Raw genomic sequence first — 20,185 nt, forward strand, 5'->3', positions numbered from 1 at the left:
TGTTTGGCAGTTAAGTGGAATCGTAGCAATTGGAACCATTTTAGCTGTGTGAATCCTTACTTTTCTATAGTTTACCTGTATCATGGAATCAGTACTAAAATAGACAGGCACTTATTAGGCTTAAGATTCCACAACATTTTGTCTGTACACCTGTGTTCATTTCCTATTGTTGCTATAACAAATGATCACAAACTTTGTGGCTTAAAACAGCACAAATTAATTTCTTACAGTTCTGGAGGCCAGAAGTCTGAAATGAGTCAGACAGGACTAAAATCAAGGTGTCGGCAGAGCTGGTTCCTTCTGGAGGTTTCAGGGGAAAATCCATTCCTTGCCTCTTCCATCTTCAGGTGGCTGCCAGCATTTCTTGGCTTATAGCCACATTACTCAGTCTCTGGTTCTGTGGTCACATTTCTTTCTCTCCTGTAATCAAATCTCCCTCTACCTCCCGCCTATAAGTAAACCTGTGATTACATTTAGGGCTCACCCAAATAATCCAGGATAATCTCCCCATTTCGAAATCCTTGACTTTATCACATCTGCAAAGCTTATTTTGTGGTGTAAGGTAACATTCACAGGTTCTAGGGATTAAGATGTGGTTGTCTCTGAGGGCCATTATTCAGACTACCGCAATACCCGTTATGATATACCCGGAAATTAATACAAAATATTATTTTGAATAGGATCATTTAAGCATATTTCATTTAGAAGGAAGACATTATTTTAGGTTTTGATATTAATGCAGAAGTTCGTGGTTGGCTTTTAATTGACCATTTTCTCTTGCTAATTGTGTCATTAGTGGTTTTCTAAAAGTAATTCTTTAATTTTATGACATCTATAAAACAGCAATATATCTTAAAAAAGCGGAATGTTTTAGCATCTCTCCTTTTTCTGTATTGGTCACTTTCCCCTAGCTATCAGAATTGGATTGGGAGTTAGCTGGGGAAAAGTAGGGGGGTTGTATACAATCATATATATGGTTTAATTTGGTGGGAATGGGCATGTTAGATTTGACAGGAAATTGAAATAGAACACATTTATAGTAAATCATTTTAGAAAGTTGTATTTTATCATGGTTTTCTGACTTTTTTATGTTTAAAATTTTTTTATTTGGAGATAATTTTAAATTTATAGGATAGCTGCAAAAATAAAAATAGTACCAAAAAATACCTGTATACCCTGTATCCAGATTCACCTAATGTTAACATTTTACCTATTTGCTTTATCTTTTATACTCTCCTTTTCTCTATGTATGTATATATGTTCTTTTTCTTTTATGACATTGACATTTTTGAAGAATATAATCCCCCCTCCTTTTTTGTTATTGTTGGAATTTTTAAAAATTGAGATGTAATTTGCATACCATAAAATTCACCTTTTAAATGTATACAATCCCGTGGTTTTTAGGACATTCATAATATTTTGTAACCTATTATCTAATTCTAGAACATTTTTATCACACCAAAAAGAGACCTTTAGTAGTCACTCCCCATTCCCCCCTTCCCCCAGCCCTTGGCAACCACTAATCTATTTTCTGTCTCTGTGGATTTGCCTATTCTAGATATTTCAAAAAATGGAATCATACAATCAGTGACCTTTTATGTCTGGCTTCTTTCAGTTAGTATTTTTTCAAGGTTCCTCTGTGTTGTAGCATGAATCAGTACTTAAATATTCAGTACTGAATAATACTCCATTGTATGGATATACCACATTTTTTTAATCCATTCACAACTTGATGGACATTTGGGTTGCTTCCACTTTTTGGCTATTATGAATAATGCTGCTATGAACATTCTTGTACAAGTTTTTGGGTAAACATATGTTTTCAATTCTCTTGGAGTAGAATAGCTGGGTCATATGATAACTCTGTTTAACTTTTTGAGAAACTGCCAACTCATTGTTTTTAGTTTCTTTCCTGAGAAATTTTTCCTCTTCTTTGAAGATTCAAGGCAGTGATTCTGGGGTTGGGATGGTGGGTGTTTTTTTCAACTTCAGGTGTCCTTCCAGAGATTGAATGCTGAGAATAACTTAAAAGCCTGGCGTGGTGCTCCTTTCTTGACCTGAAAATGAAATACTAAGATGATTTGACTTAGCAGCATAGTTCTTTTCATTTGTGTTTAGTGGATTTTAATGCTTTTAGTTTTCTGTTTGATCCTATAAAGAAATTGTTGGCAACTTTAGTTGTTTTAGGAGGTAAGAATGCTTCATAATTGGGATGTTATTTATCATTATCTAATGGTTTAACAAAAAGAACTGGGAATCCACTCAATAAAGGTTTTTTCGTTTTTAAAAAAAAACATGGAGAAAATGGCATTATATGTAGCATTAGTCATATACCTTTAAATGGAAGAAAATATTTAAGTGAATTTTGTTAGTATAATCATTTTGAAGATGTGATGGCAAATCCAGATAGAGTCATGAGAATAAAATTTGTTTGGGTATTATTTTAGTATCTGTAGTAATTGTTCCTACCTGATAGGAAAAAATTTGAGTTTCTATCTAGTTCAAACATCTTTAGTCATAGGTAAGAAGATCTTTAAATATCTTAAGAAGATGAGGAAATACAAAATTCTGTCAAAGATAAGAGGATGAGTAAAGGTTGAAGAATTTTGTGCGATGTCAGGAAGATTTAGTAACATTTAACTTAAGTCTAAGACTGTAGGCTATAGAGTTGTGAAATCAACTCTGTCTTTAAGTTATGAAGTCCCTACCATATAAAATAAGTATTAGGGGCCGGCCCCGTGGCTTGGTGGTTAAGTGCGCGCGCTCCACTGCTGGCGACCCGGGTTCGGATCCCGGGCGCGCACCGACGCGCTGCTTCTCCGGCCATGCTGAGGCCGCGTCCCACATACAGCAACTAGAAGGATGTGCAGCTATGACACACAACTATCTACTGGGGCTTTGGGGGGAAAAAATAAATAAATAAAATCTTAAAATAAGTATTAGAGTCATTGAGAAGAATCTAGAAATGTCCTGGCTAAAATCTCTGTTAATAATAAAACCTTGATCAGCTAAAATGATATTACTAAAAATCTCTTGGGATGATGTAACTGTTTCAAGAAGGGCTAGGCAACTTTTAACCCTAGGGATATTTAGAATTAAGTATAAAAATATTTGGGAATCAAACTCATGGTATTAATGGTTTTATGCTAACAAGGCAGTGCATATTTCTTTTATTTACTTGTTACTTAGACCATTAGAGTAACATGTCTTCTAATTCCATTTTTAAATTTATAATTAAGTAATTGACTTATTCTTATGATTGTTAAATAGAAATCTTAACAAATTTGTATACATTATATGAATATTTATGAAAACTTAAGACTCACTGTATTTGTGCATTTAATTTATTATTTTTATAAAGATTAAGTACTTGGAAACTTTTATGAAACAGGTAAAATGTCTAAAGTAAATGGAATGTCTCAGGGTATTTGTTTGTAAATGTGACCAAGTATTATTCCAAACTCAGAAAAATAATTTTTGGTTGGACGCTCAACATTATGAATATAATGTTGTTAAGTGCTTGACTGTTTTGTTTTTCTTTATGAAGTGTTGAACTGTGTTCTTGTAGGCAGTTAATTGTGGATTAGCTTGAGCCTTCAACTTGCTTTTAAGCTTTATTGGGCAGATTAGAGCAGACATTACACTAGGGCTAGCTTTACTACTAGGACGTGACCCTTCTCAGGTCTTTACTTAATGTTCTCAGTGTTCAGAGGCCTCTCCTCTCTAGGGGATTAAATCTTGAATGACTTTCAGCCCTTTGTAAATTCTGGAAATTTTTCGGTTTACAAATCCCCAATTACTCTTGGCTAGCCTTGTGGAGTTCACCATATGACTTGGTATTCAGTTCTCAAGCTCTTTCTCAGATACCTTCCTCTTTTCCATATGCTACCCTGTAAATTCCTGCTGCCTTAGGCTCACTCTCTTCCTGAGCTGTGGTCTGGACTGTGCCTTTAGTCAGAAAGCTGAGGCTATTGTAGGGTTTATCTCATTTCTTTCCCTTCTCTCAGTGATCACAGTCTTGCAACGCCTGTTGTCTAGTGTCTGAAAACAGTTGATAGCTATCCATCTGTCTGTCTATACATCTATATGTATATGTAAAATCTTCTAGTCATTTCTGAAAGCACTTAAAATTTTGTTCAGAAGTGGCATACATCATGTCTACAAAGCAAGACAAATAGTCAAGTCCAAAGTCAATAAGACATTGGGCCGGCCCCGTGGCTTAGCAGTTGGGTGCACGTGCTCTGCTACTGGCGGCCTGGGTTCGGATCCGGGGCGTGCACCAACGCACCGCTTCTCCGGCCATGCTGAGGCCGCGTCCCACATACAGCAATTAGAAGGATGTGCAGCTATGACATACAACTATCTACTGGGGCTTTGGGGGAAAAAAAAATAAATAAATAAAATTATACAAAGTCAATAAGACAGAGAAGTATACTCTCTCTATAGGAAAGCATAATAAGAATGGGGAGAGAATGAAAAATTGTGATCAAGTAAGACAATCTATCATAGAAAGGTATAACAAAGTCCTGGCAATCTGTTACCTCAGTGTGTTCCAAATAGCAAGATGTTAATAATATGGCAATGATTATGATGATAGTAAGTGTTCAATAAATGTTAGCTATGTGCCTGGGCACTATTCTAGTTAACTTACATGTCTTAATTCTCTTAAGACTCACAATAACCCCGTGAAATAGGTAGTACTATTATTACCATTTTAAAGATAAGGAAATTAAAGTTTATAGAAGTTAAATTTCTTGTCCAAGGTAAGTTGTAACACCCAGATGTGTAACTTGGTATACTGGCCAAACTATGGTTAATACGGTGTACTATATTCTATCTTAGCATATTAAAGCTTCCGAGTAGTTCTGCAGTGAAGAAATCTGTTTAATAAAGTTAAACCTAGGGCCGGCCCTGTGGCTTGGTGGTTGAGTGCGCGCGCTGCGATGCTGGCGGCCCGGGTTCGGATCCCGGGTGCGCATCGAGGCACCACTTCTCCGTTCATCCTGAGGCCGAGTCCCACATACAGCAACTAGAAGGATGTGCAGCTACGACACACAACTATCCACTGGGGCTTTGGGGGGAAAAAATAAAATAAATAAAATCTTTAAAAAAAAAAAAAAAATAAAGTTAAACCTAGTCTTTCAATTTTTTTTTTGAGCTGGAACTCTACTCAGGATGGGGGGATATGTATTATCAATTGATTGGTCAGTATTCCATGGAGTGTTTGTACTATAAGATCCCTGTGGGTAAAAACAATGTCCTATTGGACTTTATAGAGTTAAGAGCACTAACTTCAGTGTCAGACAAATGTCGTTTTCTCCCAACTCTTGCTATTTCTTAGCTGCGTTCTTAAGCTCCTATGACTCAGTTTCTCCATAAAATAGAAAGACTCAGTTTCTCCATAAAATAGAAATGACAGTATCTACTTCATACTTGTGAGGACAGTTAAATGAAATGATGAATATAAAGCATTTAGCACAATCATTGGTAAAGAGTAGGAGCCAAATGTTAGCTTTTTTATGTGTTGTTCTTATTATTATTAATGCTATTCCTATCTAAGTCACATAGCTATTTCAATAAGTGTTTGTTGAATTAATGTATTAGTTTTCACCTATATTATTTAATATTTTTACTTTGTCTACAGTTTTAAATTTGAAATTTATAGAAAATATATAGCATGTTAATATGTTGGTAAACTTTTACTTCTAATATTTACATTGCTACATGGAAAAGAGAGATATTGAAATGTTGTCTCTTTTTTAATTTTAGAGACCTATTACTACATTTCTCCATTAGTTGGTGTCTTTTTCTTGGCTCTAACTCCTATCTGGATTATAGTAGCTGCCAAACATCCAGCCACGAGGACAGTTCTCCACTCAGGCTGGGAGCCTGTCATAACAGCTATGGTTATAAGTAGGTTAGTATTAAAATGTGTGTTTGTGTGTGTTCTATATGCATGTATCTGTATGTATATTAAAACAAATAATTTCCTGTTTTTATTTCTTTTATCAATCATTTTATATAGCTAGTTCTTTATTATCCCATGTAATAAGGGATATAAGTGACAGGAGTTCTTGAAATCAGTAGATGTACAGAACCTCATTTAGTTACCAGTTCAAACTTTTCTCCAACCAAATCCTTAGCAGATTGATGAATAAAATTCAGCAGTGTTTGTCTTGTATGTTTGTGTGTTTTAACCTGACAAGGACATTACTTATTTTTAATAGTAAGTTGTTCACATACGTATCAGAAAGACTTAGAAATTTACTTACCATTTGACTACTTCCACTTCTAGAACTCTGACAGGACTTAAGGATATATGCAAAAGATTTAGTTGCAAGGATCCTCATCACAATGGAATTTTTTTGTGAGGAAGACTAGCCCTGAGCTAACATCTGATGCCAATCCTCCTCTTTTTTGCTGAGGAAGATTGGCCCTGGGCTAACATCCGTGCCCATCTTCCTCTACTTTATATGGGACACCACCACAGCATGGCTTGACGAGCAGTGCATCGGTCTGTGCCCGGGATCTGAACCTGCAAACCCTGGGCCGCCGAAGCAGAGCGCGCACACTTAACTGCTGTGCCACCAGGCTGGCCCCACAGTGTAATTTTTGATAATAAAAAAAGAGAGAGAATACCTTAGAGATGTAGCAATCAGGTATTGATCAAATAAATTGTAGTATAGTCACAAAATGGATGGTGGTCTAGTGGTTAAGATTTGGTGCTCTTACCACTGTGGCCCAGGTTCATTTCCTGGTCAGGGACCCACACCACCTGTCTTTTTGTTGTCATACTGTGGCAGCTGCGTCCTGCTGTGATGCTGAAGGCTATGCCACCAGTTTTTCAAATACCAGCAGGGTCACCCATAGTGGACAGGTTTCAGCTGAGCCTACAGACTAGGAAGAAGGACCTGGCCACCCACTTCTGAAAAATTGGCCATGAAAACCCTGTTAATAGCAGTGGAGCACTGTCTGATATAGCACTGGAAGGTGAGAGGATGGCGCAAAAAGATCGGGCAGGGTTCAGCTCTGCTGTACACAAGGGTGCTAGCAATTGGAATCCACTCGAGGGCACTAGCAACAACAACACAAAATGGAATATTAGTCAGCCATTAAGGAAAACATTGTAACATTTCTATTGACATGGAAAGATGTTCATTATACATTTGGTGAAAAGAACAAGCTAGAAAAGAGTATGATTTCCTGTTAAACATGGTAAATTGACACGTTTATTTTCTTCCTTCCTAAAACTACTAAAATAACAGTAAAAAAATTCAAAAGCTATAAACCTACAAAGAAGGGAAGCAGAGAGTACACCAGGTGAGAGATTCAACAAAATTAGTAAGATAGGAATCAGATGGATGGTTGTTAATTGAACTAGCAGAATGAAAAAAGCTAAAACTTAACCCCCTGCAGGGCGAGGGGACACCCATAAGAAGCAAGTCGATATAAGCCTGGAAATCCAGAAAGGTGGAGGAATTAGAGGCACTAAGTACTTCTGAAAGCTAGAGTGAAGAAGATTGGTTGAAAGTCTTTTAAGAAGCAATTAGATCCTAGAAGCCCTTCTCGAGCTTAACCACCCTGGTGACTGCCCCTCCCACCCTAGCAGAAGACAAGATTGACTCTGGAGAGGTTAAATCAGAGGCTCTGGATTCAGAAACATCTGCACCAGTGAGGATGTGGATTAAGCACTGTATGAAAAACAGGATTAAGTGAAAGTCTACGTGCTGAACAGTGAAAACCCTATCACACTTCCTTTTCTTTGCTCATGGAATGCTGGCCGTCAGGCTTATACCTCCAGGCAAAAAATTAGATAATTTGTTTCTGGGGAAACTCATCAGCACAAAGGAAAAACCTGCAGACACTGACCCCTGTGGATCCTTTAGTGAAAGCGCTGTATGCCCACCTGACCTTTCCTCAGTGAGGCCCACCTGTTAGCAAGCTCTGCCTGTGGACACAGAGAGCTTCAAGTGTGCTTTGCTTTGCCCCTTAAAGAGGAGCAGACAGTAAAGGATTGCCAGGCGTTTGATTAAGGCTTCTAACGTGAAAGAGAGACCAAAAAAATGGTACTCAAAGAAAGTGCAGGGAGAGTTGAAAAACCTCAAAAAGCTATCATCGGTATCCTCAGAGAAATAAGAGAAGCTATGGCATCCATAATGTAAGAACTGAATGCTCCAAAAAGGAGGATTTGAAAAACAGGAAGAGCTCTTGGGAATTTAAAAATATATAAATAGCAAAAACAAAAACTTCAGTACAAAAGTTAGAAGACAAGGTTGAGGAACTATCCTGGAAAGTAGAACAGAGAGCAAAGAGGTGGACAACCAGGGGCAAACAGTAAGGAGGGAAAATTATCAAAGAAATAATACAAGAAAATTCCCCAGAACTGAAGAACATAGGCTTCCAGACTGAAAGGGCCCACTGAGTACCCAGCACAATGAATTAGAGTAGGAGAGACCTAAATCATAGCACATTATCATACATCCCAAATGCTTCCAGAGAGAAAAGATGTTACATATAAAGGATTGGGAATCAGAATGACGTCCAGTAGCAACACCAAAAGTGATTCCTTCAAAATCTGAGGGAAATTTATTTTGAACATAAAATGTGGTCACAGTATCAATCAAATGTAAGGTAGACTCAAGTTTTCAGATGTGCAGGGTCTCAAAAAATGTACTTCCCATGTACCCTTTGGTATAAAAGCTGATAGAAGGTATGGTCTATCAAAATGTGGGAATAAATCAAAAAAGAAGACAACACAGGAGTGAGGAAACCCATTCTGTAACAGCATGTGGTTCATTTTTCTGTAATGTAGATTGCTTTTTCCTGGAAGATTCAGGCAACAGGATCCCATGGAATATTGGGACTGGCAATGTTTTGTTTTGTTTTGTTTTGTTTTGTTTTTGTGAGGAGGACTAGCCCTGAGCTAACATCCGATGCCAACCCTCCCCTTTTTTTTTCTTGAGGAAGTTTGGCCCCGGGCTAACATCCGTGCCCATCTTCCTCTACTTAATATGGGATGCTGCCACAGCATGGCTTAACAAGCAGTGCGTCGGTGTGCGCCTGGGATCCGAACCTGTGAACCCCAGGCCACCGAAGCAGAGCGCGCGCACCTAACCGCTGCGCCACCAGGCTGGCCCCAGAACTGGCAATGTTTTATAGTACGTAGATCAAGAGACTGAAGTTAACCAATTGATAATGGTCTTGGAAACTTAAAAAAGAAACTCCAAGCTCCTTTGAGACATTGAGAGTGTATGGCTTCCCACTATATAACTGTATGTCATTTTTCCAGACCTCTGTTCTCAAGATCATATCTTTGTATGGCTACAACTCATTATATTACTTTACCAGTGATAAGACACACCCTAACTATATCTAGTTATAACCCAATAAAAATCATCCCTTTAATTTTACTTGAAATATGAAAAGATACTCTTTTAAAAATTATTTTTATTATTATTATTATTTTGGTGAGGAAGATTAGCCCTGAGCTAACATCTGTTGGCAATCTTCCTCTTTTTGCTGAGGATTATTGGCCCTGAGCTAACATCTGTGCCCATCTTCCTCCACTTTGTATGTGGGATGCCGCCACAGCATGGCTTGATGACGAGTGTGTAGATCCTCGCCCAGGATCCGAACCCATGACCCCCGAGCTGCTGCAGCGAAGCACACGAACATAACCACTACGCCACCCATCGGCACCTTAAAATTATTTTTTAAATTATAAGAGCAATAAATGCACATGGTCTTAGAAAATTAATAAGTACAGAAGGTTATAAAATGACCATTCTTAGTCTCCTATCAGTCTCACCCCGTGGAGATATTGTTAATAATTTCTTATATGTCCTTCCAGACATTTTAATGCACTTAAAGTATTCTTTTTTACAAGTAACATATCTTGGAGATCAGAAAGAGAGTCCTGAAATGTGAAGCTACAGCTTATGCCATGTTTTATTTTCAACATTTTGCTGTTGACGTTGATTTTTATTTTGATTATTTTTTCTTTTTATTCTATTTTTTTATGTCTAATTATCTTATTTTTGAAAGTAGGGGTTGTTTGTATGTAAAGAACAGCTTCAAACTGATACATTTCCTTTTCTCTTCCCAAAATTATACGATTTTGTATCTTTCAGCATTGGGGGCCTTATTCTGGACACAACTGTATCTGATCCAAACTTGGTTGGGATTGTCGTTTACACACCAGTTATTAACGGTAAGAGTGATATACTGTTTCATAATGATATCAAATCTTTGTATACTCTTAGGTACTAATAGGAATCATAGGGTTCAGAACATATTTTTGAAAAGAACTGTTTCTTACTCTTATTGCTAAATATTAGTTTGAGAGTCAGACATGCCCTATTTTTAAGGTTAATGTGACAAAATACGATATTTCAGTTCTGGATACTTTGGGTTTATCTGCTATTTTATGTTGTTTTGTTGCTGCTCCTGTCAATTTTCATGGATAAATTAGAGTTAGCTAGGTTTAAGCATTGCTTGAGTCAATTCGGCCCATTAAAATTTATCACTCCTCTGCTGATCCCTTTAAAATCTGCCTTATATTTTTTCTTATCTATAAAATGGAAATTATAATACTTAAGTTCACAGAGATTTCTGTATGAATTTCATTTAATAAGATAATTTTAATCCAGTCCTACTGGCTTTTGGGCTGGCTGTCATTAAATTGGATTTTAGGATAGCCTAAGCCAATATAATTTAAAAAGTAATTCAACCTGGGGAAAAACATGTCGCAGGATATGCTACACATTTAATAAAATTACTTTTGAATATTTATGTATAAAAAATATGTTATATGAAGGCAAGTTCTCTAAAATATAATTTTATATGTAAAATTTCTACTGAACATTTTAATTTTTGTGTACCTTTGGAATGCCCATGAACAAATTTCCCCTATAGACTCTCCCTCCCAGTTTTCCTGGTGCCACTATTCTCCCCATTAAAATCAAGGAACCATCTGATTCAACCTGGCCCTTCATCCTCTTTGAATGGACAATGACCAAACCTTGCCTATTCGCCCTTGAACATAATTTGCTAGTTCATTTATTTGTGTAACAAGCATGTCTCACCATTGTAGTCTGCTAATGTCTCACTCCAGCCAACATTCAGGTAATAAAGTATCCTTCCTGACTCACTCCTTATTCAATGCAAATTATATGTCACTAACAGACTAGTCTTCCTTAAAATTTGTTTTTATTATATCACTGTGTCTTAAGATGATGACTTAAGAGTGGTTTCCTCCTGCCTATCAAATCAAGTTTGAATTCTTCTGCCTAGCTTTCAAGGCTTTCTTTATGCTGTTGGATGGGTACAACTTTTTCCTTTATCAATCTAACTAGACTCTTGTATTCTGTCCATGCAAAGATCTTCTAATTTTCACTGCCTGGAATGACTCTTGCTTTCCTTCCACCTGTTCAAATCCTCTTCAGTGAATATTAGTTGATGAATTTACTAGCATAAATATTATCCAGTAATGACTATTAGAGCTATATTGCCCAACATTTCAGTGAGAAATTTAACTTAAATTACAATGACCCCATTATTAGTAAGGTTTTAATGAGTATTTCTGTTATTTCACCTTACGTAAGAAACAGTTATAGAGCTTCGCTGAAGCATGCTCTCCTTAGAAGTCTGTGTCTTGGCATTGCACGGTAGTAAAATCTTTTTTGTATTCCAGCTAGTAAACCTGTTAGTTGGGTATCACAATGAGCTCATCTTATGTTAAATTCCACTCTTTAAAAACATTGGTAGAGAAGATTCCCTCCATGTTCCTCAAAAAAGGTGAAACTTTTGAGAATTGAATTTCATTTTAAATGTGCTAGAGGATGTGCTCTAAAGGACCTCTGTTCACTATTATGAAGATGATGATTATCATCATCATCATTTGCTATTTAGTGAGTACCTACTATGTGTCAGATAACTTATAAGTCTTTTATGCTTGTTATATCATTTAATCCTCACAATAAGAAAGTAATTTGTCCAAGGTCTTGTATCCAGTAAGTGGTGAGTCAGGATTTAAACCCCGGTCTGCTTGATTCCAAAGTCTGTGATTTTTTTCTCTTAAAATAAACTACTAATTTATCTGTTTTATTAGACACAAGAATATACGCTTTATTTAAAGTAAGGCATGTCTGTGTTGATATTGTGCTTAGGATATCTTTTAACACTATTAGTATAGAACTAGTAGTATTTTCCGAAATATATTTCATAGTAACACTAGTTCTGTGAGATGTTAATAAGTATAACTTGAAAAGTGAGTTTTGTGGTCAATTAAGTTTGGGGAACATTAGGTTTAGTAGATTTCTTTATTACAAGATTTCTTAAAGTCTTTATCATGCTAATATATACTGTGAATCTCTCCTCCTGGGACTTCTGTTAGCTAGGGGTTAGAATTTCTGGATCTAACCTTCCTTCAGACCCCAGACCATACTTTGAGAACTACTAATCTAGGGCTTATAATATATATCTTTATCACTTGTACTTTCAAATGGTAATATACCACTTGACATATAGGATAAGAACCTTACGTCTGTATATTTGGATTTTCACTCTGTCTTATGTGCTCTTTTTGTCATACATTTTTCTTTGTTATAAACCCTATAATGCATTGTTATTATTTTTTGCTTTAAACAGTCAATTATTTTTTGAAGAGATTAAAAATGAGAAATGATATCTTTTCCATTTTCCCATATATTTTACAGCACTCTTCTTTCCTTTGTGTAGATCCAGATCTCTATCTGGTATTATGTTCCTTCTGCCTGAAGGAGTTCCTTTAATGTTTCTTGTAGGGCAGGTCTGTAGAGAAAAGAGATTCTAGGCATGGTCTCTCCCAGCATACTTCTCTTTCCTTTCCCTTCACCTCTGTTCTTACCTCTAACAATGTCTATTCCTAATTTCTTCCATTCCTATCTCAAAAGAAGAACTGACTCTTGTCCAAGACCAGCTAACCCACCTGTGCTCTGGATGCCATTCCATTACAACTCCAGTGGGATCCTTACTGCATCAATTAATTTAATTTTTCCTGTATCTTCTATGTCTGCCTCTCTTCCATCTTTTCCCTTTCGCTTGCAAATGTACTCAACTCTTTCATCCTAAATCACCTTTCCCATGGTGTTCTGCCTTCTCAAGCTTCTGTTTTCTCTTTTCTATTCTTTATAACCAAACTTTTCAAAGTGTAGTCTGTACTTTGAAGTTTATTACAATATTTTCCCTCCCTCTCACTCCACGTAACTGCTTTTACCAAGCTCTCCAGTGACCTCCTAATTACTTTATCCAATTACTTATTTTCAGTCTTCATTCTATTCAGCTGTTTGATACTATTTAATATGCCCTTTTTGCAACTCTCCCAATTCTCTGAAAATTCTTTTCATTTTCCTTCACTGACTTCTCCTTTCTACCTGCCTCTTACGTGTTTGTATTCTTGACTCTGTTCTTGATCATCTGTTGTCACACTTCACTTTCTTTGTGAGTGATATTATCTAGTCCAGAGGTTTTCAAAGTGTGGTCCCCAGACCAGCAGTGTCACCTAGGATCTTGTTAGAAATGCAGATTCTTAAGCCTCAACCCAGACCTCCCAAATCAGAAACTCTAAAGTAGAACCCAGCATTTGATTCTGATACATGCAAAAATTTGAGAACCACTTGTCTTAGTCATATGACTTCAACTCTTTATCCCTAGTCTTGACTGGATCCATACTGTAAACTGGATATTTCCACATGAAAGACCCAAAGCTCCAAATTGAACTCAATAATTTCCCCCAAACCTGATCTTCCCTCTGGGTTTCCTAACAGTTAGTGGTATTATTATTATCTACCTAGTATCCCAAACAAGACATTCCAAAGTCACATACTCCCTGTCTCTTATACTCTCTATTTTTATCTGCTCTTGAAACACCTTCTGAATTAGTCTCAACCCTTTGTCTCCATTATCCCTGTTTTTGTTCATTTTCTTACTTGGGTACATCTGCATAAACTGCCTCCCTGCCTCTTCTCTCACTCAGTTTAACCTGTCTATCCTTGGTATTGCTGTTAGAGTTATCTTCCTAATAAACAAAAGGGATCTTGTCCCTTGCTTGCTTAAAGGTCACAGTTAAGTTTCCTGGAGGATAAAGTATGAATTATTTAGTGTAACCTACGAAGCCCAATCTATCCCTAAAATATCCCTCTCCAGTCTCATTTCACCACCACTCCACCAAGTCTTAAAATTTTTCTCTTGTTAAATTTTTGATGCTTTCTCAAATAGATCATGTTGTTTCTCTATACCATTCCTTTGTACCTACTGTTCCCTCTGTTATACTCCCCTTTCTTACCAAGTTCTGCTCATTCATCTAGACCTAATTAAAATGCCACCTCTTTTGCAGAGTAGATACTTAGGCAGAGTTAGTTGCTCTCTTTTCTATGCTTCCCCAGCACACTTTTAGCACTTTTATTGTAGTACATATTTACTTTGTATGATCATTTCCTTTTCTTATGACTCTCTGAATAGTGGCTAGCATGTTAAGATTTGGTAATTGTTGGAGGAATAAATGCATGAGTTAAGGCACATGCTTAGTTTTGCTGCAAACTGTATGTCACTGAATTTGAAGAAATGATCTTGTTAAATAACATAACTAAGATCATAACCAAAACATTTCATAAACTTTAGTGGGAACTGGTGAGGTACATTAAAAATGGCAAAAATATAAAAATGGTTCCTCCTGTTTGTAGAAATAATTACAATGATGGCAACATTTATTACTTTTCTTAATAATTCTCCTGTGTGTAGCTAGAGAAATGGGTTTCTCAGCATTTTCCCCTTGTTGTTGTGTTCTACAAGCTCTTTAGATAGGAGTGAATATTTAGATAGTAGCTCTTTAGATATTAAAAGAGGTTAGAGATCCAAGGAGTGAATATTTTGTGGGCAGAGGAAGAAAGAGTTGGGCTAGAGACTGATTGGTTAGAAGAGGGGTAAACTAAGTTAGTGTAGCCCAGGAAAATGATTCAGAGGGACCAGTTGTTCAATGATTAGGAAGTCATTTGAGAGTTCAGTTTTTGGTGAGTAGAAGTAATGGTGAAATAAATGAAAGTATAGTCTTACAAGAGAATATTATTAACAATAAAAATGAATGAATTACATCTCAACAAAGATGAATCTCAGGAACTTATATGATAAATTATTCCATTTATATAAAGTTCAGAATGTTTAGGAATACACATGTATGCCATAATAGCCTAGAGAAAAGCAAGACAATGAAAAACACAATTAAGGATAGTTACTCTGGGGAGGAAGGGTATGAAATTGGGGAGGGGCACATAGGATACTTCAAATGTAAAAGTTACACTGTATTCCTTTTCTTAAACTGGGTGGTGGGTACACGGGTGTTTTTTGTAGTATGATTTTTTACAGCTTATATATGTTTTATAAATATTATTTTTGTATCTGTTAAATATTGAGTACAAAACAATAAAAATCTTGGAAGCAGCACTTTTAGATTTCTTATTGAATGATTGACAGTGAAAAGAATAGAATTAGGATAACACTTAGAAGTCCACATGAGGAACTTTTTTCCAAGATAGGAGAGATGTACATATATTTATTGGCAAGGAGGCAAGGAGTAATAGAGAAGGAAAGATTGAGGATGCATGAGAGATGTGAATAACAGGGAGCAAGTCCATGAAATGGTGGACTACAAACCAGCCTTAGAAAGAAAAGATACCCCTTAGTTTGATGTAGTCAGAAAAGGAGTCCTCAAGAGAGATAGGTGGATATAGAGAGAGATGGGGTAGGGGATAGAGGCTAAGATGAAGGGCCTTACTTACAATGACAGCCTCAATTGTCCCAAGAAAGTAGATAGATTCAGTTCCCTAGGGCAGTGTTTCCCAACCTACTTCATGTCATGGCACACATAGAACATTATAATATTTGGGTGGCACTCTATGGTGAAGAAGGAGGCCTGGGGGCTGCAGCTGCCTCAGGGCTCGCCCGCCCCTGCTGAGCTTAGAAGAGCAGTATCTTGACACACCTGTAACCATTCGAGGTATACTGCCTGGGCAGTTCTCATCTGGGGAAGTGTTTCTCAACCTTTTTGTCACCTTTTTGTCATTATTGTCCTCTGAAGGAGCCATTTTACATATTTTTTTCCCTAAATGTGCCCACCTGTGAAATTTTAACATCACAGGTATCCTGTTTATCTGTTTCTGTACTGTATATATATCTGTGCTTTATACATAAAATGAGTAAGATTTTTTTTTTCGCCCCCCCCAAGAACCAATTTTCATCCCCACTAGGAACGTGTGATCTAGTGTAAGGGAAGTAGAAAATTTGGAGACTTTGTAAGTCTTTCATCAGGTTGTCTACCAGTGCGCTGGGAGGAAGCAGTAAAGGTGATGAGTTAGGGTCTCGGGAGGTGAATGTGCCTGCCCTTATTTAGATGACAGGGTCTTCACTATGAGGGGATTACGTGTATTTCTTTGGAAAATATGAAAAAATGGAAGACACATCTCCCCCTTCCCTTTGCATTTCTTGAAACTAGAAGAGTAATTCCTACATGTGAGTTCTGATAAGGAGTCGTGGAAGGAGGATAGGTGAAAATGCAAGATATGTGGAGGGGCTAAGGTATCCAGGTATGCATGGAAGATACTAGGTCTGTTGTGCTGTTGATTATAAGGATTGACTTTTTAACGACATGAACTTTCACTTCAGGTTCCCTTAGGAATGTCCAAAAGAATTCTTCACAGAATTTGAAATATATTCTATGATATGAGTGCTAAACGTTTACTGGAAACATATATTTCTAAATTTAACAAAACGTGAAGTTGGATTTTAAAGCAGTCCCTAGATGAACCTGCTGATAATTTATTCATACTATCAAACTTTACATTCTCAATTGAGCTTATTCTAGCATAAGGCACTTAAAATTAGGTCTTGTGGGTACTGAGGATTCTCACTAATTATTTAGTATATTGACAAGCTGCTTTTACTAATGTTATTAATTTGAGACAATTTTTAGATGCTCTACACTAGCTTTAGTAATGCAATTAGTATGTGAAGAATTTAAGTAATTTAAAGGAAATGCTGATAGACTCACTCTTGGCAGAAACATAGTGTATGTCATGATAGCAAGAAAGCATTTTTGACATTAAAGAAAGCTATTCCAAGTAATAATTCTGCTGTAGTTTAAAAATATAACCAGTGATCATGATGAGATCAGATGGGGTTTTAACCCCATGAGAGGTTAAAATTTTAATAAGTTGAAATTTTAATAAGTTGTTTAATAATAAACAACACTAATTATGTTGTTTACTTGAAAATTTTTTTTTACCTTGTCTGGAAAAATTATACCAGTCTCTTTCTAAAGTCTCAATTCATTTTATTTTTAGTTTGGTGCAATTATAACACCAGTTGCGTCTGTGTTTCCTGGACTTCAGAGTGAGGCAGTTCAGGGAATGCAGGGAAGAGGAAGGTGATCAGTGGATTATTTATAAGGGTTTATTTGCATTGATTATCACACATGTTAATCTGGACACGGTAACAAAGAAATGATAAAAGTAGTTCTATAAAGTTCTACCAATGTGGTTTTTTAGAAAGAGAGCTACAACTAATCATTAATTGCCTTTTGTTTCAAATTCAATCTGAGGGAAGTTACATATAGAGTAGATATTCTCAGGTTTAATAGCTTATGCTTTCTGCATTTGCGTTAAAGCATTCCATATTTAATAAAGTACCAGATAGAACATTACCCCCAAAAGAATCCTTAGAGTAAATGAAGATGAAAGGGAAATTACCATTTCTGAATTCCTATGGCAAATATCTGGCATTGAAAAATGTGTCTGAATGCAGTCTTTTGCTTTGCATTAACTATAATTCTTAACATTCAATTCTCCTTTTGGGGAGTTATGAAGAGAAATCCATGGATGATTACAGGCTATTCTTATTGGTTTACCCGGTAACTCTTTGTGAAAGTGCTTGTGTTTATAGTATAAATAGTCTCAACCTCTTTCAGTTTCTAGATATGTTAATTTACTTCTGGTTAGAGGTATAAGTTACTGCCCTTGTTTATGTTCTATTATCAGATGAGTACGAATACATGCCAGTTATTCAACGTTCTATTCCAATTGTTGACTTTAGAAAGTGAGCTCAGATTTAGAAAATCTAGACTTTTAAAAATAGTCATCACTAACTTCTAGTGAAAAATTCATTGAATAAACAGAAGGCAGATTAAATGATTATTTAAAATATGGGCAACCCACACATCTATGGACAGCTAATCTTTGACAAAGAGCCAAGAACATACAATGGGGAAAAGAAAGTCTCTTCAACAAATGGTGTTGGGAAAACTGGATAGCCACATGCAAAAAAATGAAAGTAGACCCTTACCTTACACCATGCACAAAAATTAACTCCAAATGGATTAAAGACTTGAATGTAAGACCTGAAACTATGAAACTTCTAGAAGAAAACATAGGCAGTACGCTCTTCCACATCGGTCTTAGCAACATCTTTTCAAACACCACATCTGACCAGGCAAGAGAAACAATAGAAAAAATAAACAAATGGGACTACATCAAACTAAAAAGCTTCTGCACAGCAAAGGAAACCATCAACAAAACGAAAAGACAACCTAACAATTGGGAGAAGATATTTGCAAACCATACATCTGATAAGGGCTTAATCTCCAAAATATATAAAGAACTCATGCATCTCAACAAGAAAAAAACTACCAACCCAATTAAAAAATGGGCAAAAGACCTGGACAGACATTTCTCCAAAGAAGATATACAGATGGCCAACAGACACATGAAAAGATGTTCAAAATCACTAACTATCAGGGAAATGCAAATCAAAACTACAATGAGATATCACCTCACGCCCGTCAGAATGGCTATAATTAACAAGACAGAAAACAATATGTGTTGGAGAGGATGTGGAGAGAAGGGAACTCTCATACACTGCTGGTGGGAGTGCAAACTGGTGCAGCCACTATGGAAAACAGTATGGAGATTCCTCAAAAAATCAAGGATAGAACTACCATATGATCCAGCTATTCCACTGTTGGGTATTTATCCAAAGAACTTGAAAACACCAATTTGCAAAGGTACATGCACCCCTGTGTTCATTGCAGCGTTATTCACAATAGCCAAGACTTGGAAGCAACCTAAGTGCCCATCAAGGGACGAATGGATAAAGAAGATGTGGTATATATACACAATGGAATACTACTCAGCCATAAGAAACAATGAAATCCAACCATTTGTGACAACATGGATGGACATTGAGGGTATAATGCAAAGTGAAATAAGTCAGAGGGAGAAGGTCAAATACCGTATGATTTCCTTCATTAAGTAGTAGATAATAACAACAATAAACAAACACATAGGTACAGAGATTGGATTGGTGGTTACCAGAGGGGAAGAGGGGAGGGAGGAGGGTGAAAGGGATAATTCGGTACATGTGTGTGGTGATGGGTTGTAATTAGTATTTTGGTGGTGAACATGATGTAGTCCATGCAGAAATAGAAGTACAATGATGTACACCTGAAATTTTTACAATGTTATAAACCAATGTTACTGCAATAAACAAAAAATTAAAAAATAAAATAAAATAAAAAATAAAAAAAGGAAATAATGCAATAAAAAAAAAAAAAAATATGGGCAATGTGAAATCTCCAGTAAGTTAAGTGTCAGGACTTACAATTAAGAAAACACCAAGTCAGAATCACATTATTTGTACAAATTGTAGATCATCATCATCACCATCATCATCAACATCATTATCATCATCAACATTTGTTGAGCCATTACCATGTCCAGAAACTCTTTCATGGATGCATTATTTTATTTAATTCTACCTCTTATGAGTTAGATATTATTAAATTATCCTCATTTTTCAGACTAGAAAACTAAAGCTCCAAGACGTAAATATCACTGAGACACAATAAGTAGCTGAGGCAGTTGTAACCCATGAGGTCTGAGCCAGAGTCAGCTCTGCTGAGAACAGAGCTCTGCATTTATGTGCCTTAATTATTCAACCTAGTCAATGTGACTTTGTCTCCCTTTCAAACCCATTTTTAAAGAAATTTATTCCCGTTTAGAACATTTTTCAGAAGTCTCTGGGATGCATTTTTAAAAATTTTTATGATGAACTGAATTTTAGCTTACTCATTTGCTTTTAATGAATTTTTTATTTACTAAAT

General features: G+C 36.3%; 1 protein-coding gene across 2 annotated transcripts in view; it reads left to right on the plus strand.

The window, feature by feature from the left end:
* The window catches only part of SLC41A2 (solute carrier family 41 member 2), a 126,554-nt gene that overhangs the window by 68,939 nt on the left and 37,430 nt on the right, over positions 1-20,185 (plus strand). For both annotated transcript variants that reach the window (XM_004418052.3, XM_087449010.1), the window contains exons 7-8: positions 5,770-5,917; positions 10,131-10,210. In XM_004418052.3, coding sequence (XP_004418109.1) covers positions 5,770-5,917; positions 10,131-10,210 — 228 coding nt within the window. The remainder of the gene's footprint in view (positions 1-5,769; positions 5,918-10,130; positions 10,211-20,185) is intronic.

Source organism: Ceratotherium simum, chromosome 25, assembly GCF_057802395.1.
Source record: "Ceratotherium simum simum isolate JZ-2026a chromosome 25, ASM5780239v1, whole genome shotgun sequence".
In the NCBI taxonomy this organism is placed as follows: domain Eukaryota; kingdom Metazoa; phylum Chordata; class Mammalia; order Perissodactyla; family Rhinocerotidae; genus Ceratotherium; species Ceratotherium simum.